Source organism: Centruroides vittatus, unplaced genomic scaffold (assembly GCF_030686945.1).
Source record: "Centruroides vittatus isolate TY-2023 unplaced genomic scaffold, ASM3068694v2 contig_301, whole genome shotgun sequence".
Classification (NCBI taxonomy): Eukaryota; Metazoa; Arthropoda; class Arachnida; order Scorpiones; family Buthidae; genus Centruroides; species Centruroides vittatus.
Window position 1 is genome coordinate 2666168 of NW_027121927.1, and position 24670 is coordinate 2690837.

Genomic DNA, 24670 nt, shown 5'->3' on the forward strand with positions numbered 1-24670 from the left:
AAGCAATTGAAAGATATATATATTCTGATGAAAGTGCACCTAGTATAAAAAAAAATGTTTTGCTGTAAAAAAAGTAATATATTTTTCTACAGCAAAAAACTTTTAAGAAATTAAGTTTAAAATTAAAACTTGCACTTGTTATTTTTATTACATAATTAATCTAAATTATGATTATATAAAATTTATGATGAATATTGTATGCTATATTTTCAAATATGTTAATGATGATGAAAACAAAAATTGTTTTTGTGAATCATAAAATTAATTAAAAATTTTATTATGTAAGAAAAAAAAAATTCAAACATTTTTTAAAATTCTGTATATTAAGATAATAATAATAAGTAAATACACTACTTACCAATAAAACACCAATAGTACCCAATTTTACTAACTGTAAATTTACACTGTGTGTATTGGTAGAAAGGAGTGCTGTCAAAAGATGAGCAACTTCTAATCGAGTAAAACCAACAGGTGGATCTAATGTTCCAACAGTTGTTGTAATTGCAGATTTCTTTAAAGAGAAAAATGAAATTAACTTCTCAGATATGAGAATTTAACAAATTGGTAACTTATTTAAAAAAATAGTAATCACACTTTTACTGTAATATTTGCACGAAGTAGTCAAAAGTAAACCAAACATTAATGTATTATTAATGTAATAAATGTTACAAGTATTTACAGAGACCAGCTTCAAAATAAGCATTTTCTGCAACTAGGTACAGTACTTCTACCAACACTTTTTTTACTTATTAAAGTCCTGCAGCACTTTTTATCTCATATCCTGATTTGAATCTGCAATCCTTTAATTTTGAAAACATGGAATTCTGCAGAAGTAAGGTCTGGTGACTAAGAAGACTGTAAAAGTACAGGTAAATGATATTTTGTCAACTTTCAACTAGGAGAGCACAATGCACCAAGACTCATTATAGTGAAAAATCTATTTTTTTGAAAATCAGAAAAAGGACATTCATTTTTGTCTTACTGACACGCCAATGTAGACTGCCAGGAACAAAGACAATTCACACACCTATCATATAAAAATTCACAAGGATTAGCCTCCCCTCAGATCAGGTGAGGAAAATCTCACTTTGGTAAAGAGACTGATTTCCATGTTGAGGCATATTCACTCTATGGGTTATACAAAAACACTAGATTTTATCACCAGTATTCATTCCACATAGGATATCTGGGTCTAACAAATGCATTAATCAGTCTCTGCTGATGAGTGCAGTATTCATTTATTCTCAATACATATACGGGCTTTCCATTTTTGCTCATTACTTGGATTCTTATATCAGGGTACTTACTCCATGTTTGACATGCTGTATTAAAGAACTTATCCAAAAACAGTATGCAAACACAAAGATAGATGATACAAAATTAAGACAATGCATGTAAGTAAATTGCAGTAAAAGAGAAGTCTATGTACTCTGCTATCATCACATTCAGCTGGGTGGTTTTTTACATTTATTAGATAACACAACTCTTGAAAAAAAAACACCCATATGCTCTCTCAATTTCACATTTCTGATTTTATTTTCATATTTATCTACCACATATAAATAAATTTGTGAATTAAAAAAATGTATTATAACAAAAAACACTATATTTAAAACACAATTTTATAGAACAAATTAATTTTCCGTTATTTTAATTAAAATTAAAAATTTTCTAAGAGTTTAGTGTTCCAAAATTTAGATGTATTATTTCATATGTTTCTAAGGTAAATGCTATTATCTATAAAACTGATAATTTCAATTCTTTATTACATAATAGTGATTCAGCTTATTTAACTCAAAAATCAAATTTTTAAAACATTATTAACTTATATAATACACATTCTCTTAAATAAATCAACATCTGTAGTTTAATTGTTCTGGACTAAAGTTGAGTTTGTATGCACAGAAATTTACTGGAGCCAGTTCTCTTACAATAAAACTTTTACACTAGTTACTGTCTACACACACCTGTTAATTCTTTTTTTTTGCCAAATTCAAACTGTTAGCAGCAAAATCTACACATGAACAGATGGAGTGGCATGAAAGTTCCTGTAAACACACACAACTTTTACTAGCATCTGCCTGTGATTCTTCACTGGCATGCCAAAAAAGTTGTTTTTCCAACTTTTTACATCGGTTGAAGCAATGATGCAACTCTTGTATTATTATTATATGTTTACATATTAAAGTATTTTTTACTAGCATTCCTAAAGCCACTGGTACCAGCTAATCCATGCACATGTAAACCCACCCTATTTCACGCATAACATTTGGCATATCTGATTAGAAAGCCTACATGATTATTAGTAGTTATTAATATAAAAGTAATAAACTGTCATGTACCTTCTGCAAAAATTACTCTTTACATCCAAATAATTCATGACAAATATGATTATCTGTGTATTAAATCACAAATTGTAATAAATATTTTAAAAATTTAATTAATAATTTGTAAAATTTTAATCAACTTTTTCCTTTTCTCAAATGCTCAGACATCTTTTCACAAGAAAGTTTTAAAATTTGTTGCACCTAATTTACAGATGTGGTCTTACTTTAATATGTTCTACAGAAAAGGTGCATGAAGAGTTCAACAAATTTATTGAAGTTCATAACTGTTTATTCACAGATAACTCTACTGAAAAGACCCTTCAGGCGAAATGCATTTAGAAAAATTATTAATATACAGTAATACCTCGACTTATGCAAACCCAGAGTTAGGCGATTTTCAAATCTCGTCGATTCGTCTTTTGTTTGAGTGCCACGCAACTCTTGATTACTCACTCCCCCCACACTATTGTTCAGCTTACATGTTCGGACATGTTGCGTGGAATAGATGCATAGCTACAATTTGTGTTATTTATTTCTGTGTTTGTTATATCTATGGAGACTTGAGAGACTCTACTATGTCATCCAAAACAAAGTAGAACCGATTCTTCTGCATCAAACAAGAAAAGAAATACTTTATCTTTGGAATGTAAAGTTAACATTAATAAAGACTTTGATACAAAAATGAAAATTTGTGAATTGGCAAAGAAGCTTGATCTATGGGAATCAACAGTCAGAACAACTATAAAAGGTAAAGAAAAAATTCTCGAAGCCGTGAAAAATGTTCAATCTTTAAATTTAAGCATCATTCGTAAACGTCATGGTATTATCACTGAGATGGAAACAATGTTAGAATTATGGTGTCATAATCAAGTAAATGTGAAAAATTGTCCTGTTGATCAGAACATGACGTGCTCTCAAGCTAAGCAGATTTTCGAGAGATTGAAAGAGGATGCTGGAGAGGTGGCTAAAGATGAACAGTTGAAAATCTTTGAGCTGTCAGACAAATTTGTTAGATTTTATGAAGCCTTCTACATCAAAATAACTTCAGTTTACAATTTTATTAATATAATTTGCTATACATATGTATTATCTAAGATTTTATTAAACATTTCTTTTCTAAATTATTGTTTTCTTTAGTCTCTGGCCCCAATTAAAAATAATTTGTATGCATTTATATGCAAAATTATACCCAGACTAACACGAATTCGACTTACATGGTTATCGCTTGGTCCTACCTATTGCGTAAATTCGGGGTATTACTGTAATTAAAATAATTTTTCTGCATTTGGGTTCGCCTTTTATATTTGTTACTGTTATTGCATTATTTACATAAACAACTTTTAAACTTTAAAACAGTACCCTCCATAAGTCGGAATGGAACAAAAATTTATTTATCATGCGTTTTTTACAATACAATTACGTGATTTTGTAATTTATTTTTGCAATCAAATGTAAATTAAATTCACGATAAAAAAAATTAGCTTTGTTAGAAAAAATTTAAGTTATCTGAAAAACCATTATAATAGATTAACTTTTTACATAGCAATAATAATAAAAGCAATTTTCTTTAAGTTTTAAACTACATTTTTTTGATTATATATTATGTACAAGAAAAAAAATTAATACCAATATACTTACAGGTGGTGGTACTAATAGTAATTGATGAAAACTATTTAGATGAGGTGTTAAAGCTGACATTACATTTTCAACTCCTTGTTCAAGACGTTCTGCATCTAATGAGGTCATCTGATCAGGTACATCATTACGGAAAAAGACAGATGTAAAACAGTGAGGAGCACCTTCTCCTTGTAATGGAGGTTGAACTTGATTCTGAGGAATTTGTTGTTGTCCTGCAGGTCTAAAAGATTTTTTAAAATAATTTAGAAGTGTCTTTTACTTTGCTTATTTTAGTTTTTTATTAAATATTTTATAAACACAAATCGTGCCAGAACTTTTAATGAAGAATTTATTAAATATAGGAAGTTTCTTATATACAAACTGGTTGAAAATAAAATGAAAGAAAAATTTAGCCTGAAAGATTGTTATGATTTAATTAAAAGGAGCAATCCTGTTAACATATAAAAATGTGAAAATTGATTGAGTGAAAATTTTATAAATTTTCACTGAATCAAATGTGTTACAATAACTGAAAATATTAGTAGTAGATCGTTATTCTCAAGTTATATAAAGTAGAAGATAAAAATTTATTAATTATTTTATAAACTGGAATCAATTTATAAGTGTAATTTTAAACAGAATAGCCTATTATGTAAATGACATTCTAATGTAAATCTATATTAAATCTGTATATTTCAAAAACTGGTGCTAAATATTTTATGACAAAAAGTCAACCTTAGCCAGCACATTAATGTTTGATTGATTAAAATGAATCTTCTGGTTAAGGTTGGACTTCCTCAGATTATAAAATCACTTTTTATGAATACAAAAGAAAATAAATTTGTATCTGATTAAATATCTCTAATAATAAATTATTTATATATTTTGTATGCTGGAAAAAATAAATTTTATCTGAGACTTATATGCAGATTCTCATTTAAAAAAATGGCAAATGGTTTAAATTAATCCACTTGTAAAATGTAGATTCTGGGGCACTGAGTCAGCAAATATTTTGTTCTCCAACTTCTGACATTTCAATCATGGAGAACTATCAAATTCTACTCACTGTGGTGACTTATCTTAGTATGCATATATTTTTCTCAAGTACAGTAAAACCTCAATTTAATGGACTAATTCAAGTAAGGAGGTGGCTATTATATAATGGATTTTTGACTTCAATGAAGTAGATTTTATAAATGCGTGTTAAAAAAAACTGACAAATTAGTAGGTTCAGCATTTCTCAATCTGCAGTCCACAATGATGGAACAGGTGGTCAGCAGGCAGGCTTAAATTAAAACTTTGTTCAATGATGATTCACTTTTAATAGTTTACTTCCAATTTAATTGTGTTTCTACAGGGTGTCCAGAAAGGGTGAGTGCAGTTTAAAAGTAAAATAAAAATAAAAAATGTGCAAAGAAAGTTTTGTTTTTATTTTCAATCTATGGTTATTGGAAAATTATTTACTAAAAATTATGTTATCTAAATGGCATCCATTACGCTCCTGGCACTCTTCTAATCTTGAGTGACAATTTCTTGGTACATGTTGACACAAAGTCTGAGATACAAATGCCATTTCTGCTGCGATATTCTGCTTTAATTGAGTTAAAGTCTTTGGCTTATATGTGACAAGTGGTGCCATCTTGTTGAAACGATGTTCTTGTATTGAAGCCATGAAACTGTTGCAAAGATGGAACTAAAAATTTTGAAATCATCTCACAGCATCACTCTGATTTCATGAAGTGATGTTAACTGGCCACTACGCAGTCCAGACCTGAGTCCTATGGTCTATTTCTTATGGGGATTTCTTAAAGAGAGGTTGTTCGAAAATAAGCCAAAGACTTTAACTCAATTAAAGCAGAATATCGCAGCAGAAATGGCATTGGTATCTCAGACTTTGTGTCAACGTGTACTGAGAAATCGTCACTCAAGATTAGAAGAGTGCCAGGAGCGTAATGGATGCCATTTAGATAACATAATTTTTAGTAAATAATTTTCCAATAACCATAGATTGAAAATAAAAACAAAACTTTCTTTGCACATTTTCTATTTTTAATTTATTTCACTTTTAAACTGCACTCACCCTTTCTGGACATCCTGTACATATATATATATCTCAAAACATGTTTTCAGATTTATTACATTATATACACAGTATGTCCCAAATGTTGATACCAACATTTGTAAACCTAATGTTGATAATACCAAATGTTGATAATACCAACATATGTAAACCTAATTTTTTAAAATTAACTTAGTGATCTGTAGAATTTTTTCAGCTATTTTACTGGTTTTTGAACTTAAAAAGGTTGAAAAATGCTGAGTTAGTTTATCTGATCTTATGTAAGTAGATATGATTGAGTAATTAAAGTTAGTATATATGAAAAGTTTAATTTCACAGAAAAGTTTTTTACATGAATTATTGCTTATGTATTCATTGTATTTCTGAGCATAAACCAACTAGTATATGATCTGAATTGAAATAAATAATTTTGAAACAAACACACACATTTTGGAAATACTTTTATTCTATTTAACTGAACAAAAAAAAAAAATCCTATTTATTCATCTTCAGATGATGATATAGGAAGACATTCCCAATGTAAGTTATTAACAATGGTGACTTTTAGGTATAAAAAACACAGTTAATTTAATTACTTATAAAAACATTTTACAATGAGCAGGGTATTAGTTTTTATATAAACATTCCAAACCTTTTGTTCATTAAACTGGAGTTTTACTGTAATGTATTCAATACAATAATAGAATTTTACTCTGTAAATTCAAGCAGCAGACTAATGCATTATTCATTATGATAAAACATTTAAAATATATTTTGATGTTTTTTGTTTTTTGTGTTTAATGTAAATGCAAGTGTCTATGCAATCATTTTGTATTACACAAAGTAGAGATCCAATATTAAGCAATACCTGCTGACATGCAATCCTACAAAACAAGACCATATTATATTTAGTAAAAACAAAAACTGTTGTTTGTTTGTTTGTGTTTGTGTGGGGGGTACAAAAAAAATTTACCCAAGAGACTAAGAATTAATAAAATATAATATTTTCTAGACACACATGCATTTTGTTCTTTGTGTTGTATTAGATGCTATTAAATAGGCATGTATTTTCCAGTAATGAAGAGTAACTGTGTAGAGTTAACCTGTGATCATATGAAATAGTGATAATTTTATGTACCTACTAGTTTTTTCCAGGTATTTTTCATCAAATTGACTTACTTTAGCCATGCCTGCATGATATCCTCATGCTACATGCTATCCATCTCAATGTGTAAAAATTTGATTATAAACATCTGAGGAAATTCACCACCTAAAGTATAGATCTGAAAATCATCACCTGATCACATACAATTCTTTTTATCACAAAATTAAAGCAGCAATTTTTCACTCTGACAATCAAAAATGTCTCATAAGATTTCTCAAAATTGCTGTTTGCCATATTGTCATGTCATGCCTACACATGACATGATAATCTGCAAACTGCTACAACCTTGGAATACTTATCTCTGTAAGATAGCCTGGGTTTTCAACAATTTAAATGTTTTACAGGTTTATTTCGACCCTGAGAAACTATAAAAAAACATTTTCAGATCCTTTTGTGAGACATAATAAATCCTACCAGCAAATTTCCAGCTGAGCTCATTTCACATTAGCCAATGCTATTGCAAAGTTTAAAGGGTTTACTATAGGAGTCCTGTCAATGACACTGTTCTGTAAATAAAATATCTTGTAAACTAAACATTTGACATTGAACTTTAGCATCTGCAGAAGAGACATTACAGAATTTTTCAGAATTGCCATATTCAAGGAACAGCAATTAGGTGCAGTGTAATTATGAATAAAAAGAGCAGTGAAAAATCAGCCTGATATATATGATCCTGTTGAAAAACCATGTGATCATGTATTAGTCTATTGAACATGGGTTTAAAGCCAGACAGTTTAACAACATAATAATTAATGTTAAAAAAATGTAATTAAATGTTCAAATAAATGAATTTTAATTTACTCAGTTTAATATACAATAGAGCATCGGTTATCTGAAACAATTCGGGGCTGGGGTTGTTCGTATAATCAATTTTTCGGATAACCGATTATGTATGAAAAAATATATTAACCTATCTCATGTTGAAATTCATTCAAATCCTGGCATGTCCTTAAGTACTCTCTCATGGTCGCAACATGTTGCCAGCTAAAACATGCACACCAACAAAAATAATATTGGAGTAGCCCAAGACATAGCCAAATATTGCAGTGCCACAGCTCTAAAGGAAATTTAAATTTGCCAACTGGAATGCTTTCAGTTAATCAATGCTCTACTGTAATTCAAAATTATGTTATATATATTGATTCCTTACCCTTGCCTTTTGAATTCTAGCAAAGAAAGAAATACTGATATTCCACTAACTAAAACACACTCTCGCTTTTCACCATTAAACATATGATTAAGTAGTTCACTTAATGTGTCTATTCTGAAAAAGAAAAAAAAACACACACAATTTTAAAGAAATTAAATTGTTTACATTAATATTTTAAAAATTTAAGATGTAAAAATTGGAAACTAAAACAAAACTGGTACATGATAATTCAATTTATAATAAGAAAATATAAAACTGTATGCTTTTTAATAAGATATGGTATATCAAGTCAACTAATCAGTTCAACTTCAGCAAATACAAATAGTACAATTATTACTACTAAAGTGGTAGACCCATTTATTTTAAACTGCAGTTTGAAATAAACTTGGATTTCTTTTTAATAATCAGAAATTCATTCTCTATTATGAAAATTATCTACAAAAAGATTTACCTGATCTACATTTTTAAAGCAGAGTAAAGAACAAATAAATAAAATTTTCATTTTTTAAATATTACTGTTATCAATTAGCAAAAAAGTAAAATGTTTTAAAGTCATCATTCTTAACATTACTTATTTTTAAGCATCATTTTTTCTCTTTCCAAGTAATTCATACAGAGAATTAATAACTTGTTTTCAGCCAATCTTAAAAGATATCTAGTAATTGATCTAATTTCAAGACATTTTGTTCCCACAAAACTAATAAAACAGCTTTGATTTCAAGAGAGTGAATAATAATAATAAATTCAAATCCTGTTAACAATTTTTATAAAAAGAGTTAAGATTTTCCTGTGAGCAACATTATTTTACCCTGCTGTCTTTTTATTAATGACCCCCTACAAATGGAAAATGGCATGAGTGTTAATAAAAACACAGCAAGGGTTACATTACCACTGATGGGAGTTTTAATTCTGTTAATTTTTTAGATTTGACTATTTACAAAAAGAATGCACATCTTTACACTAAGATATTTTGGAAACTCAATAGACTTTCATCTATTAAAAATCAGAGGACACTGAAGACATAACTTAGCAGCTATCAAAGCTTTTGTTAGCTTTCACTCATTCTTCTTTAGTGACAGATAGATGAGTTCCAGAGGATCAAAAAACTAGCAAGAAAATATGGTGTCTCCAAGGGGGTTGTAAATTATATCATTAAAGCCACTTATAAAAAGAAATGAGTTGGGAGGAAAAGAGAATAAAGGGAAACAAAAGGTAAGAGAAAAAAGTAAGTGTTGGTAACTAAAGGCAAATCTATGGCTATATTAGTTGTACTATACACTAAGAGATATGGGTTTATTTTGGGAATAAGAGCATTCACAATTATGACAAGACTGAAGAATTGTCTAAATTGGGAATGTGTGTTCTGAAATTATAAAAAAAAAATGGAGAATGTTTTTATTACATAGGGTCCACAGTAAGGTCTATGGAGGAAAAGATTAAAGAAAAATTTTGTTTTTCAGCTTGGCATCACTACTCCTTAAGCTAAGTGAGTATACAATAGATATATTTGTTGTCTGAAACAAAACTATTCAAATAAAGGCATGATGGGAAGGAACACCAATCAGAGCATTAGAGAAGTTTATATTCATTGCCTTTCCAAACATCTGAATGTTGTAAACACAAATAATGTCAAACACTTGATCAAATGATCATTAGAAATTGATATTAGACTCAATTAGTAAGATAAAAGTATATCTACCAAAGTTCTTAGTAATTTGTGCATTAATAGATCATTCCATTGCATGTTCTCTGTAAAAAATTAAACAATTTGTTCTTTCTGTTCCATAATCTTAGTTCCACTCAACTTTCTAGAACAATGCCATAGTTTTTTGGCTAATGTTGACTTGAAACAGTCAAAACTTTTAAGAAAAACCTATTTACTTTTCAATAAGTTTGGTTTCCTTCTCAAGTAGCAACTGTTATATTTCTTAAATATATAAATTATTCTAAAAGCTTGGTTAAGAATGCAATTGGCCTTCATAAAGTATCTATGTATAATTTTTATTATAATAAATATTTTTAAAAATCAATTAAATACCCCACGACTCTATAGTTTTTAATAGTGGATCAGGTTCAGCTTTTTCTTGTAGTAAAGACATATGTTCTCTACTGACTTTTATAATATCACAAAGTGCTTGAGCGGCATTTCCATTTCTTTCTTCAGTAAAATTAGGATTAATAAGCCCTATTAATCTTTGAACTACTTTTTGATCATCCAGCCACTAAAAGATTAAATAGATATTAGAAAAAGTCTTATTTTATATTAAGCTATGCAATAAACAACTCATCACAAAGTATCATTGCTAGTGATGGGACGATACCAAAATTTCTCCCAATTCCAATTCTTTTAAATACTTTCTAAAGTTTTTCTTAGATTAGCAAAATTAATGATTTATATTATGAGCCTGGTACATTCATTGATTAATAAACATGAAGCTTAACAATGGAAAACAATTGGGAAATCCAGAATCAATCTTTTGAAAAAAAAAACATGAAAATAAAAACATGTGTACAATTTATATGTACACATGCTTTTATTGTGTACTACAAAATAAATTTGTAATCTTATTTCAGATAAAGTTAATATTTCAACACTACCCCTGAAGAAATTACAGCTAATTTCCTTTCACTCAATGAACTATCCCATCATGTCATGTAGGTTTCCATCTTAGGAAACTGCTTTGTTGGCTAATGAAATGAGAAAAGGGGAAAAAGGTAAATGAGATATACTTTTTTCCACACTTTTCACAATGAGCATGTCTTGTAAATGATTTAACTCCATTGTATCTAATACTAAATAAAGTTTAACAAATGATGCAACAAGCCAAATGAATATCATCATTATGAGTTAACTATTTTTGAATTCATTCACTGAAGCCACAAATATCTAGACCAACTCATTTACTCAGAACTGAGCAAATCTTATTTGAAAATTTAATGTATACAGCATCATCTGTGAATCACAACAAAAATTTTCATAATTATAATGAAAAAGTTATCATCATTATAACTAAACATATAAAATTATTTTTAATAATTAGTATAATATTTTTCAATTAAAATATAATTTTGTTTACATTTTAAAATGTTTTGCTGAAACAAATATTTTTTTGCCAACCATTGGCCTCAACTTTAAACTAGATAGCCCGATAATTCAATCAATGTTAACTTGCTTATAATTAAAAATTATTAAAAGCAGGCATGTTTATAAAACAAAAATTGATGAAATTACTAAGAAATTATAGTAAATTTAAATGTGATGATCTTTTATGCAAAATAACACTAAACAATTTCTATAGTTATATTGAAAAAGAAAAAAAAATCAGTTGCAATTAACTTAAAAAAATTAGAATTATGGATTCAAAAAAATGCAGGCAAAATTAAATAAAATTATTAAAAACAATTAAAATTCTGGCCTTTAAACCAAAACTCAAATCAATCAAACATTAAAACAATGTTTTTAAAAACCATTTAAAAGTTATGAAATTTTCAAATTATAAATCAAATTAATTTTAAAATTTACATTATTTGCATGTGATGGTGATAGAACATTTTTCTTTTAATATTTACATAGATATACAAAATACAGATTGCCAGTCAAGCCAACCCAATGTCAGCCAGATGAAACCCTATAGTCACCCTATCTTCCTTAAAATGGGTACAGTTAAAAACAACCAAGTGCAATCTCTCGTCGCTCTTACTACATGAAAAGAAAAGTTCACCATAACGAATGTGACCTCGTTATGTATTTTCTGCTTTATCAATATAAAGTTACTAATAAACTAATATTTAATCGTTAATATCATAATTTAAAAACTTTTTTCTTATAAAATGTGGAAAAATAGTTTTTAAAAATTGAAAATTGCAATGAGATTTTCTCAATTTCCGGAAAATGTCTGATTTTTCCAATTCTTGATTAATCGTCCCATCACTAATTATTGCTACCATATTAATAACTTATTCTTTGTATTATGTATGTATTATCAAAAATATAACTATTTCAAAAAGTTTATTACTTATATTTTTAAAATCTTAAAAAACTAATTATTGGTAAATTCTTTTATGGCATGTGATTAAAATGCTATTTTCCAAAAAAAATTAAACTAAAAGAAAGATAAATGTAAATAAAGACAGACTTTTAAACTTAGACTTTACACTTTCTGTAAGTAAAAGATTGACTTCATATATAGCAATCATTTAGTTAAGAAATTTAGACTTAAAAAAAATCATTATACTGTAATTTTTTCCTTTTAAAATTACAAATAAGCCATTTTACCTTTGAGAATTTAATATTTGATATTCACTGTTATATTTTTTATAATTTGAATAATCAGTATTATAAATAATATTTACTAGTTTTTACAATACTAACATTTATGACTCAATTAAAAACACACATATTTTTTGTTTATGTTTGTTTTCTAATCACAATTATTGTTTTTTGACTTATGTCAAAGCTTTACTAACAAAAATAAACCAGCAATGAGTTGATCAACTTTCCCAGCAACATTTAATATTTTGGTGGCACCATCTGTTATCATATTTTATTATAAAATAGCAAAAATCTTAATTTTGAGGGTAGGGATAAATTTTATAAAAAAATCGTAAATGCTAATAATGAGTAAAATCATCATTGAGTTCCTACCCTACTGGAGATATAACACATGACCCCCCCCATTATCTCCCCACTCCCTTGACTTTTAATCACCAAAATTTAAAAGCATCAATCCCTTAATAAACCTCCCTGCAAAATTTCAAAAATTTTTGACAAAAAGCACAGGAGTTAAGTTTCAAAGTGGGTAAACAAAATCATGACCCTTATTCACATAGAAATCACTTTCAAATTTTTTTGCATTTCTTGACATTTCAAAGTGCCCTAAGTCCAAAAATGTAAAAATCTTGAGGGGTCATTTTTTGACCAATTACAATACTTTCCCTCTGTTATATATAACAGCCAGGAAAATAATTACATTTTATAGTAAGCTGAAAAGGTGAATTAACAATTTCACTAAAATTATTTAACATACACCTTTTCATAAACAGTATAACATGTGTAAACCAGTATTACACCATGGTAATTTTTGTTTTGTTTTGGTAGGATTTCTTTTTCAACAACTTTAGTATTTTTTTATGTTTAAACTATGGCAGATAGATAAATGTCACAAAATCATATTCACTTTTACAGTAAAATCACTTACATATGAAAAAAATTTTTATTACTAAGTTTAATCCAAGCTAATCCATTTTGATTCCTACTAAAAATGAATGTATTCAAATGCAAAAACCAAGAATCATTTGATACTGTGATTGATTTCAAAGAGTTAGAAATATTGATGTAAGCTCTATTTCAGATTGTACCTTTTTTGAAGAGGGATCAGTGAGAATTCTGATCCAAAATGCATCTAAATAAAATATGAGAATTAATCATCTTCTGAGTAATTTTTGAACTCTGGCGAGTGTCGGATTCAAAGGACATAACATTTCGATTTATTCATCCAAAATAACCTCTTTTTACTGGTTATAAAAGTGACTGATTATATCCGGTAAATATTGCTTATTTTTGTTTGCATTAAAAAGGCCTCATCTTTCGAGAGAACTAATGCTTAGTATTTAAGTAAGTGTTTAGTTATTAAGTTCAAATTTATCATACTTCATATTAAAACTTGTTAAACAGCTGAAAGGCATTCTGCAAATTAAATAAACTGAAAACTTACTTAAGATTGCTAATTGTTAGTTTTAATATAAACAGAAATAAATTTTATTCAGAAATAAGAGCTCAGCATATTAATTAATTATATAAATTAATTATGTATAATTTTTATTAAGAATTTCAATTACATTTCCCCTTTAAAATAATTTAACTCACCTTAACTACAGAACAACGAATATCATTACTTTCTATACAAGTGACTAGACGTAATAGTAAATCCATAATTGCTGAAGTTTCAATATGATTCAATACTAATGAAACAAAATCCTCTTTGTTTTTTAAAAACTCAAAGATCTGAAAATAAAATTTTTTAAAGTTAAATTTATTCATTAAATTTAATAGTAAATAAAAATGATTCAAGTGTTTATACACACTTAAATCGTTTTATGTATAGCACTATTCTAAATTTAAAATCTAGTGACTATATTTTCATCCATATTTTTATAAATAAATTAACAACATAAGCAATTACTATAAGCAATAGTGATTATAATAGTGTGTTGGTTATAATAGTTTGTTATAAAAAAAAACCTATTTTATTTCATTGTTTATATTATTTTAATTTGTGTACTAATCAACATATTACATTATAGAATACCCATTAAAAAAAATAATAAAACAAATTTTGTTCAAAAATAAATCTATTCATTTAGATAATGTTTTTGATAATTTTTATAAATTGCTTTATTTTAGTTTTTCTATGTAATAAAATGTATATTTATGCATGCTTACTGGTATGTAAATTAATTTATTTACACATTCTTAAAAATTTTAATTAAAAGGATGATTAATAATGTACTAGAATTATTTTATAAAATTTCATTATAGAGAACCTAAATTTTTAATTGTAACAGAATAAACATATCAAAAGTAATTTAAAAACTACAAGACATTAACTTACTGCATCTGTTTTTCTAGAAATTAGTAAACCAATTATTTTGCTAAAGAAGCTTGCCAGAAGTGGATTTAAAGGTTTTTCTGTGTCTAAAAAACTATATAATTTATTAAGAAGACTTTCATCACTGGAAAGTGCATCATTAATTTGTGTAACATCAACAGTTAAAATTTCACAGGCTATATTTGGATATCTGAAAAATAAATTAGCAACAATTATAAGAAATCAAATTATTTGATAACTCACACTCATCATAAATACATATAAAATAATTTGAAACATATTTTGTTACTACAAATTATTCAATTATAGTATAAAGTATAAAGCCAAATTATTAAATTTCTTTCTCATCTCAATTCAATTTTAAAATTTGACAAAAATAAGCTTAAGTATGTGTTAATAGTAATGTTAATATCAGATGTTAAAAAAATAACCGACAATACTGAATGGTGCTGTGTCTTCATTACTAACTTATTTCTTTTTTATAGGTAAGCAATTTGCTTTTTTTTTGGTTGGTTGTTTTATTTTTATTTATTGGTATTTTGTATTTTATTGACAGATGCTCCCAAACTTTAACTAATTATTACATTTGATTTTTAAACCTTAATTTATATCTAAATTGTTATTTATATAATTTATTATTGTATAATTTGGTTTGTGATCTTATTTTCATTGTATCCAAGTGTTTTGTTTTTTGGGAGATGGTTTTGCTCCCCGCATCAAGGAGTGTATCCAGTATGCATAATAAATAAATAAATACTGAATATAATTTTTCAATGTGTATTAATTATATTGGATTAAGTTCACATTTTATGTATATTAGAACTATATATGCCATGTAGTCTTTCTAGACTACATACTAAATTCAAGTTAAATTATACTAATAATTAAATAAGCCTATTGTATAAATTGCCAAACAACATGAAACTCCTAAATTAACAAACATTTTTTAAATTAAAAAAATATACATACATATATATATATATATGTGCCATTGTAGAATAGAACACAATTATATAATGGATATAATATGTCAATTAACAAAACTACAAATGTCATTGACACTACAAAAGACCTATTTTTTTTTTTTAGCATAAAGCATTAATTTATGGACTTTTTGATTCCCAAATTTCTTTACAATGGTGAATCAAATACTTCATTAAAAAAAATTGTATAAAAAATCCACAACTTTGCAGAAAGATACTTTTTTTTTTAAAGTTTTGACTGACTTTGTTACATCATAAAAAAAATATTTTTGTTTCAAAGTGTATTTCAACAAAATATACCAAGGAACCATAAAATAATATGTGCTTTACTAATGGAAAATATGGATTAACATAGTTTCCATTAGTAAAGCACAATCACTACACTGAATTTTCTTCAGGTTCAATATTTCAGATTGGAATGCGTATATAGTTTCATTTTAAACATCATTTAAACATGGAGATAGTGATGCCTCTTGATGCCATGCATACAAGGTACATTGTTTATGAAGAGAGATTATTATATATATCTTAAATTTTTTTAACAATTTGGAATCTCAAAAAAAAAAATAAAAATAAAAAAATAAAAAAAAATAAAAATTAAGACATTTTCTTAATTTTTATTTTTCTCAGATTCTGCTTATAACTTAAAAATTAATAAAGTTATGTATGTATAAAAATAAATATATACATAAAATTCTAAACTGTTAAAATTATAGAAATCAAGAAGTTATACTATCTTAATTACTAAATTATAAATATAGTTTAGCTGAAATTACAAAAAGTAATAAAATACTATCAGAAATAAACTATAATTAAAACAGAAAATCCAAATAAGTTTAAAAATTCAGTAATATTCTATTTTTTCTCCCCATTTATAAAGCTTGCTATTTTTATTGTGGTTTCTCTTATAACGGAATTATGAATTTAAAAAGTATTGAACATGTTAACTGCCACGAAGTGCCAGTTGTATGATTTGCTAAAAATTTCCCCTGGTGCTTTAAGGTACAAGATTTGTGCCTTAATGACTGGTTACACAAAATGCTCCATGAACTACCAGTAGTTCATGCATTTCTGTAGATGTAGTTTAATTTTTCTCAGCATTGTAGACCCAAACTTTGTACTAAATTTTCTGAGACTAAGAAATAAAAAAAACTATATAATCAGTTTTAATTATTAGAAAAATTAATATATATTGTGTATGTAAATTAAAGAAAAAATATGAATCCCTTTGCAATATCAAAATAGAAAAATATTAGAATTTGTTTTGTAAAAAGTAATTTGTCCAATCCTTCAGGCATATATATTGTAGTTCAAACAAAACTTTTAAAATTAGCAAAAATACTTTTACAAAATCAATTCAAAAAGCAAATTTGGAATCTGCTATGAAAAGAACAAATCTATAGAAAAAAAGAGAATGGCCCATTAGACAAAATTTTTTTCAATGGTGGTAGTTAACATGGTAAGTTACTGTTTTATTTCTATAATTTGAGACTAACTGCAAAAAATATGTATGAATTATAAATAAATTTTGTATCTTAGGCTAAATAACCAATATAAACAAGCACATTCATATTAATATTTAAAGTTGTTCATCACCATATTGTGAGAATCTGAAGGAGGGGGGAATTAGGCAATTAAAATAATTAGGGAGCATTAAGAGAAGTGGAAAAACCTCACTTCCTTTTTCTCACCCACTTGCAATAGTTGGATATATAAAACCGATCAAATATCGGTTTAAGTCAACAATCAACTAGGATGTTTGGACTTATGTTACAATCTTAGTCATTAATGATGGGAAACTGTCAAACAGAGGGAATTATGAGGTAAGATGAGTCACAATAACGGATAGAAATTATCCATAATTCGTCGAAACATCCGATTCTTGACAGCCCATATCAGCAAAACCTGGACCCAACTCAAACTTAGAACACCTTAAATCAAAGTACCCAAGTCAATTTTCACGCACAATGTGTACAAAAAGGGGTTGCACCCGATCATCCAGGCGGACACTCTAAGAAGCTAGAGGTCAAGCTTCAGTCCATCACCCGGCTCATCTTGCTGTCTCCCAGTTCCTGCATCCCATTACCCTCAAAAACCAACCTCCACAATCATCTCGCTGACATCGTATAAATAGGATCCAAAACTGTTGAGTTATTTCCTGAGGTATTGTACTTAGAACAATAATTAGAGATATGTGAACTCTTTCACTCAGTCATTAGTTGTTAATTAGCTATAGAGTGTAAACCAACTATGTATTTAACCTCTCTTAGTTCTATATTAAATTTTTGTCATTTGTTAACCTGCCAACTTGTCTTATTTTGAACAACAGACCCTATCAACTTATCTGTGACCTCCCACTTGAACTACAGAGTACCCTCTTATTGGAACATATTTTTGCCAAATATCGGAATATTTATGAGTTAAGACGCAAACTATAATTATCCTAACTGATGTCAGGAAAAACCATCCTCCAGATTTTACAATCGGAAGACAACTCTACTTAAAAACCATCCAGTGACAATTGACAGCTGGTTTTACCAACCCAATGCCACCCAAGGGTTACGGATTTCCCCTACCTGCAGATTATCTCACAATATTACTGTAGTTTTCTAAAAAAGGAATACATAATCACTTCTATAAGAAAATACAAAATCTGAAACTAATTAATATAATATTCTTACTTATATCTTGATTTTTCATCTAAATCTTCTGGAGGTTCTTGAATGATTAAAGTAACCATTTCATCCATTATCTCTGAACGACTTAAACTGTAATATGAAAAGTATTAATTAATTCTGCTTTAAAATATGACACCCAATATCTAAGTTTTAGAAATTTATTCTAATTAGGAAATAGTCAACAAAATTTATTAAAATTTAAAAATAAATACAAATACGAAAATGACATTTTTAAGGATAAAGAGGAATGATCATTAACATACTAATTACAGTGAAAACTGCTTAGGCGCCCACCTGCATTTGACGGGCACCAGTGAAAACGGGAAAAAATTTCAGGCACAGAATAGTTTATACATAGTCTTCAAATAAGTTACCTGCATTAAACGACCATCTGTGTAACCCAACCGCAAGCATTGATTTTTGGTCCGAAACAACATACAACAACTGTAATAAGCAACCACTTCTGCAAATATATCTAGTCTAAACTATTGTTCAAACCCATCTCAACGTTTCCCCCTCCTAATATAACAAATTAGTCTAAACTCTTAATCGTGGCACTTCTCTCACCCTTGAAATTAGGTGCAGGTGTTAATGAATTAGTCTAGCAACAAAGGAAATTCATTTCATTTGTTTGAAATTGTCTTAAAAACAAAAGAAATGCAAAATGCTGTCACTACAAAATCGTGTTAAAGTTATCAGAGAAAGTGAAAATGGTTTATCACAATGGCAATTAGCAGCAAAGTTTAACTGTCAGGCAACCTTCCTTTTTTGATTCTGTGATTGAAAATCACGGAATGTAATGAAATCATATTATGAGAAAAAATAATAAAATTGTTTTATTATTAATTAATAATTTTTCTTATTGTACTTAAAAAAATATTTTAAAAAATACAGTATTTTTAAAGTTAAAATAAGATTAAACTAACCTGTAAGGTATGGAATCGCCAAGACGCGCGATTCCCGCCTGTTTGTTATAACGAACTGTCATAACGGAAAAGTCGTTAGGATCGGCCGTTGGAAACGACCGTTAGGAACTTCCGTGGGAAGAACCGTTAAGTTTCGAATCGTCAACCATCGGACGATTGGCCGGCGGGAAGTGACCGTTGGCGGCCGTTGCGGGAACATTCAAATTTGATTGGAGCAGGGTTCGAACGCCGTCGACTATTTAAGCTCGGATCGAGCTCGTATCGGAAGTTCGGATCGGATGGTGTGATCGTATCGGATCGGATCAAGGGAGATCGTCGTTATCGAGGTGCTAACTAACTCTCTCGTGGGAAGTTACGTGTTTGTGTACGAACTTGTTCCTGACTCGGAGGTTTTGTTAATTACAAGTCTGTTTGTTCGTAAGGAGTTCTTTCGACGAATTTGTACGGGAATAGTCGGTTGTTGTTGGAATTAGTGTTGTGCATATTTAATTGTAACTCTAAAGTGGATTATTTTGTACATTACTGTAAATATAAAATTTGTGTTTTCGTCAAACCGACTGAGTGGTTATTTTGAACATTACTGGCGCAGTCTCGACAGGATATTTTGGATACTTTGGATTACGTTGGATTATCCTGGATTACACTTCAAAGAATCGGAAGAACTGAGCTACGACAGAGAAGCAGACGGACGTACAGAACATCACCAGCAATTAGACCCAGGTAAATTTTTTTTGTTTCTCGCTAGCACACAGAGATGCCTAGACGCGCGAAATCGCGGCAGCTAGATGCTAAAGATTGGGAGGACGACGAGCCGGGTACGTCGCGTAGGACAAGCGGGTCAGGAGACGACCTCGAAGCACTGAAGTTGCGGATCGAGCTCGCGAAAATCGAGGCGGCAAGCAAAGAGAGAATCGCGGAAATCGAGGCGGCGAGTAAAGAAAAGGCAGATGCGGAAGAGACAAGAAGAAGGGAAATCGAGTCAGAGACGAGGAGAGCAGAGATAGAATTGGAACAGCTGAAGTTAGCGCAAGGGTCCCGGAATAGTGAGGACGGTCTCGGCAAAGCGAGTTTTGACGATTACGCCCGTAGAGTAAGGGGGGCTCTACCGAAGATGCCGGAGGAAGAAGAGGCAGTACCTTCGTGGTTCCGCTTGGTAGAGGTAATCTTGGAGACTTATGACGTTCCGGCAGAAGCACAGGGGCAGATAGTGATGGGCGCACTGTCCGAGAAGTGTAGGGCGTCGCTGGCCAGATTGCCGGCAGAGAAAATTAAACATTACCCCGCCCTGAAGGAATTCGTCCTTGAGGAGCTGCGGCTCTCCCCCGCGGAATACTTAAAGGGGTTTAGGCGGGCCGTGCGCTTCCCAGAAGAAACGTGGCCGCAGTTTGCGTCGCGCCTGAGGGATTTATACGGTTACTACGTAGACAGTAGGGAGGTGCGGACGGTAGAGGACCTTGTAGAATTGACCGTGGCGGACCATCTAAAGACGTTATTGCCCCCCGAGGCGAGGAAATACGTCATACTACAGGAAGGGAGCGGGTGGAACAAACCCGCGGAGTTAGCGAAACACATAGAGAAATTTTCGGAAGCGACGGGCGGCGAACTAACGTTAGACGGGAAAACGGGACGACAGCGGGAACAGCAGAGGGAACTGCCAAGGGAATCGAAGCCCGTGACACGGAGGGCGCCCGAGCAACCCGCGAGGACCGGCTGTTACACTTGCGGTAAAACGGGACACTGGAGGAGAGACTGCCCCAAACGGAAGACGTCCGGCGAGCCGAAACGGGCGAGGTTCGCGGTAACGAACGAGACACCCCGATCAGACGATCGGTTAGTGGCGAGAGTGACAACATACGACCAACCGGAGGTCGGCGGTTCGCTACACAGAGTTAAGTTGGCTTGTGGCGGACGTTGCCTGTCGGCTATTGTTGACACGGGGACCGAGATTTCGGTCATAAGGGAGTCAAGGGTACCGGCAGCGGTGATAGAAACGAAGGGGAAGATACAGTTAGTGGGAGCCTTCGGTCACCGGGTCGAAGCGGTATTAGCTACAGTACCACTTGGGTTGTGGGAGGAAGACCTCAAGGGACCACGGGGGAGAGAACTGGTGACGTGTGCCGTGACGGACGAACTACAACAGTCCGCGGACGCCCTGCTGTCAGAGGAGGACTACCGTACACTAGTAGACCGAAAGGGGAGGCCGCAGAGAGAGGAGGAAAAACATGTGAGAAACATAGGAGTAGATAAGAACGAAACCCTCCGGGAGGAGGAACCGGATACTCGCCCGGGAGTGGTAGGCGACCGTGGTAATGACGAGCAGGAGAGAGGGACAGAGTTACGGGACGCGCAAGTCCGAGACAAGTCGCTCTCCCGATTATGGGAGGCTGCTAAACACCAGAAGGACGGGCTAGTCGTAGAGGACGGGATCTTGTACCACCGGGATAATTGGTTTGGCAGACCCATCAAGCAGGTAATACTCCCGCAGGAACGGAGGGCTGAGGTATTAGCCCTAGCGCACGAAACTCCGTGGGGGGGGCACTTGGGCAGCCGGAAGACGGCCGGTCGGATTCGCGAGGCTTTCTATTGGCCGGGAATGGCGACCGACATTCGGAAATACTGTCAGGCGTGTCATAGATGCCAAATTAGAGCGCCGGTTCGGGTCCTCGATAGGACCCCGATCACGCCCCTCACGAGGCCCTCTATCCCGTTTCAGGTAGTGAACGTTGACATGATCGGACCGATCGACCCCCCGTCATCTAGCGGCCATCGATACGCTCTGTGTTTGATCGATCTATGTACTCGATGGGCCGAGGTGGAATGTCTAAGATCGCTGTCCGCGACGGCTACCTGCACGGCACTGTTACAAATATTTACTCGAACGGGTTTTCCTGAGTTGATCTGTTGCGATCAAGGGACCAACTTCACGGCGGGGCTGACACGAGAAATGACCCGGATGTTAGGAGTGCGAATCCGATTTTCAACCCCAGAACACCCTCAGAGCAACGGGAGTGTAGAAAGGTGGAACCGAACATTTAAAAACATGTTGAGTCACGCAATAGCAGAGAACGGGAGAAAGTGGGATAAGGTCGTTCCCTTTCTGCTATGGGCGTATAGAGAAGTCCCACACGAGACGACTGGCATGTCCCCCTTCGAATTACTGTATGGGAGGGCTCCGGTGGGTCCGCTGGCCATCTTAAAGAAACTATGGACGGGATCGATAACCCCACCCGACAGCTTAAACGGCAAAGCCGCGGAGTACCTACAGACGGTAGTCGAACGAATCAACGCGGTTAACGATATAGCGTCCCGGCACGCGGCGGCGAAACAAAAGCAATACGTGGCGCACTACAATTTACGGGCACGCCTCAAAGAGTTTGACATCGGGGACCCCGTACTTGTCAGAAAGGTGTACCCGGATAACAAGTCCGATGACCGGTGGGAGGGTCCGGCGGTGGTGGAAAAACGAGAAAGAGCGGGAAGTTACCGGGTTAGAATGGAGGACGGGAGGACGAAATGGGTTCACGTGGACCGTCTCCGAAAATATCGCAAGCTCGTTCGCGCAGTCGGAGTGGTGTTCGATTCCGACGCGAGTTTTGGGGAGTTAGTAGAGACGCCGCCGACACGTCAGCCACACGACCGCGGGCGACGGGACGGACAAAACGAGGAGATTTTCTCGCATCTCCCGGGACTGGCACGGGCCGAGCTACAAGAACTGCTGAGGGAGTATAGGTCGGTCTTCGGGAAGGAGCCGGGAAGGACAGACGTCTTGAGTCACACAATAACAGTCACGGAGGGATGGGTCCCGAAGAGGTTCGCGCCATATCGCATCCCATTAGCGCTCCGGAACAAAGTCGACGAGACCATAGACGAACTGCTAAAAGCAGGGCTAGTACGGCCCAGCGTGTCAGAATGTGCACATCCCATAGTGTGCGTGGCCAAGAAGGGGGGCGGGATGCGGCTGTGCGTCGACTATCGCCACTTAAATGCTGCCACGATACCGGATCGTTACCCGATGGTTCCCCCAGCGGAGTTAATATACCAATTGGCCGAGGCCAAATACATTACTTCGCTAGATCTTTGCAAGGGTTATTGGCAAGTGCCTTTAGGAGAGAAGAGTAGGCGCCTCACTGCGTTTGTCACTCACCGCGGTCAATACGAATGGGAGGTCATGCCCTTCGGCCTGAGGAACGCTGCGGCAACCTTTCAACGGCTTATGGATACGGTGCTGGCCCCATTCAAGGATTTTGCAGTCGCGTACATTGATGACGTCGCGATCTACTCGCGGGGGTGGGGAGAACACGTGTCGCACCTGCGGGCGGTCTTAGGAGCATTAAAGAAGGCCGGGCTAACGGTAAACGTCGACAAATGTCAGTTCGCTAAACCGCACATACTATACCTTGGACACGTCGTGGGCTCGGGGCGGCATGCGCCGGACCCGGAAAGAGTGAAGGCGATAGCCACGCTGGCGCTACCTAAGACCAAGGATCAACTTAGAAGCTTCCTGGGCATATGCGGATACTACAGAGACTATATTGCCGATTACGCGGAGCTAACGAATCCCCTCACCAGCCTACTCGCAAGGCGAGCGCCTAGAGTAATCGAGTGGGATCGGAAGCTCGAGCAAGCCTTCGAAGCAACCAAGGGCCGGCTGGAACGAGCCCCGCTATTGTTCGCTCCGGACCCGAGGGAACCCTTCGTTTTATTTACCGATGCATCAAACCAAGCCATCGGGGTATGTTTGGCCCAGATCTCACCGGAGGGCCAAGAAAAGCCAATCGCGTTCGCGAGTAGGAAACTAAAGGGGGCCGAGGTCCACTGGGCCACCATAGAAAAGGAAGCATACGCCATTATTTGGGGCCTCAGGAAATTCAATTATTGGGTTTACGGAAGGCCGGTCAAAGTAGTTACTGACCACAACCCCTTGAAATACTTAACCTTATCAACACCCCAAAGCGCTAAACTCACGCGTTGGGCTCTGGCCCTACAAGGCTATGACGTCCAGATAGAATATCGTAAGGGGAAGCTGCACGGAAATGCAGACGCTCTATCCCGGTTGGAAACGGAGGACGAAGTAGACCGTCAGACACCGGTCGGATAACGCATCTCTGTGCGCGGGTTATAGCGAGTTTGCCCGGTTGTACCGGAGGTAAGGGTCAG

General features: G+C 33.0%; 1 protein-coding gene and 1 long non-coding RNA gene across 6 annotated transcripts in view; one reads left to right on the plus strand and one right to left on the minus strand.

The window, feature by feature from the left end:
- Positions 1-24670, plus strand: part of LOC136972783 (uncharacterized) — a 240388-nt gene that overhangs the window by 68702 nt on the left and 147016 nt on the right. The window lies entirely within an intron of this gene.
- fmt (phosphatase 6 regulatory subunit 1-like protein fmt) overlaps positions 1-24670 on the minus strand; it is a 116996-nt gene that overhangs the window by 37872 nt on the left and 54454 nt on the right. For all 5 annotated transcript variants that reach the window (XM_067267394.1, XM_067267393.1, XM_067267396.1 and 2 more), the window contains 7 exons: positions 18591-18677; positions 14930-15116; positions 14185-14322; positions 10362-10540; positions 8319-8432; positions 3966-4185; positions 359-511 (listed from right to left, as the gene is read on the minus strand). In XM_067267394.1, the coding sequence (XP_067123495.1) occupies positions 359-511; positions 3966-4185; positions 8319-8432; positions 10362-10540; positions 14185-14322; positions 14930-15116; positions 18591-18677 (1078 nt within the window). The remainder of the gene's footprint in view (positions 1-358; positions 512-3965; positions 4186-8318; positions 8433-10361; positions 10541-14184; positions 14323-14929; positions 15117-18590; positions 18678-24670) is intronic.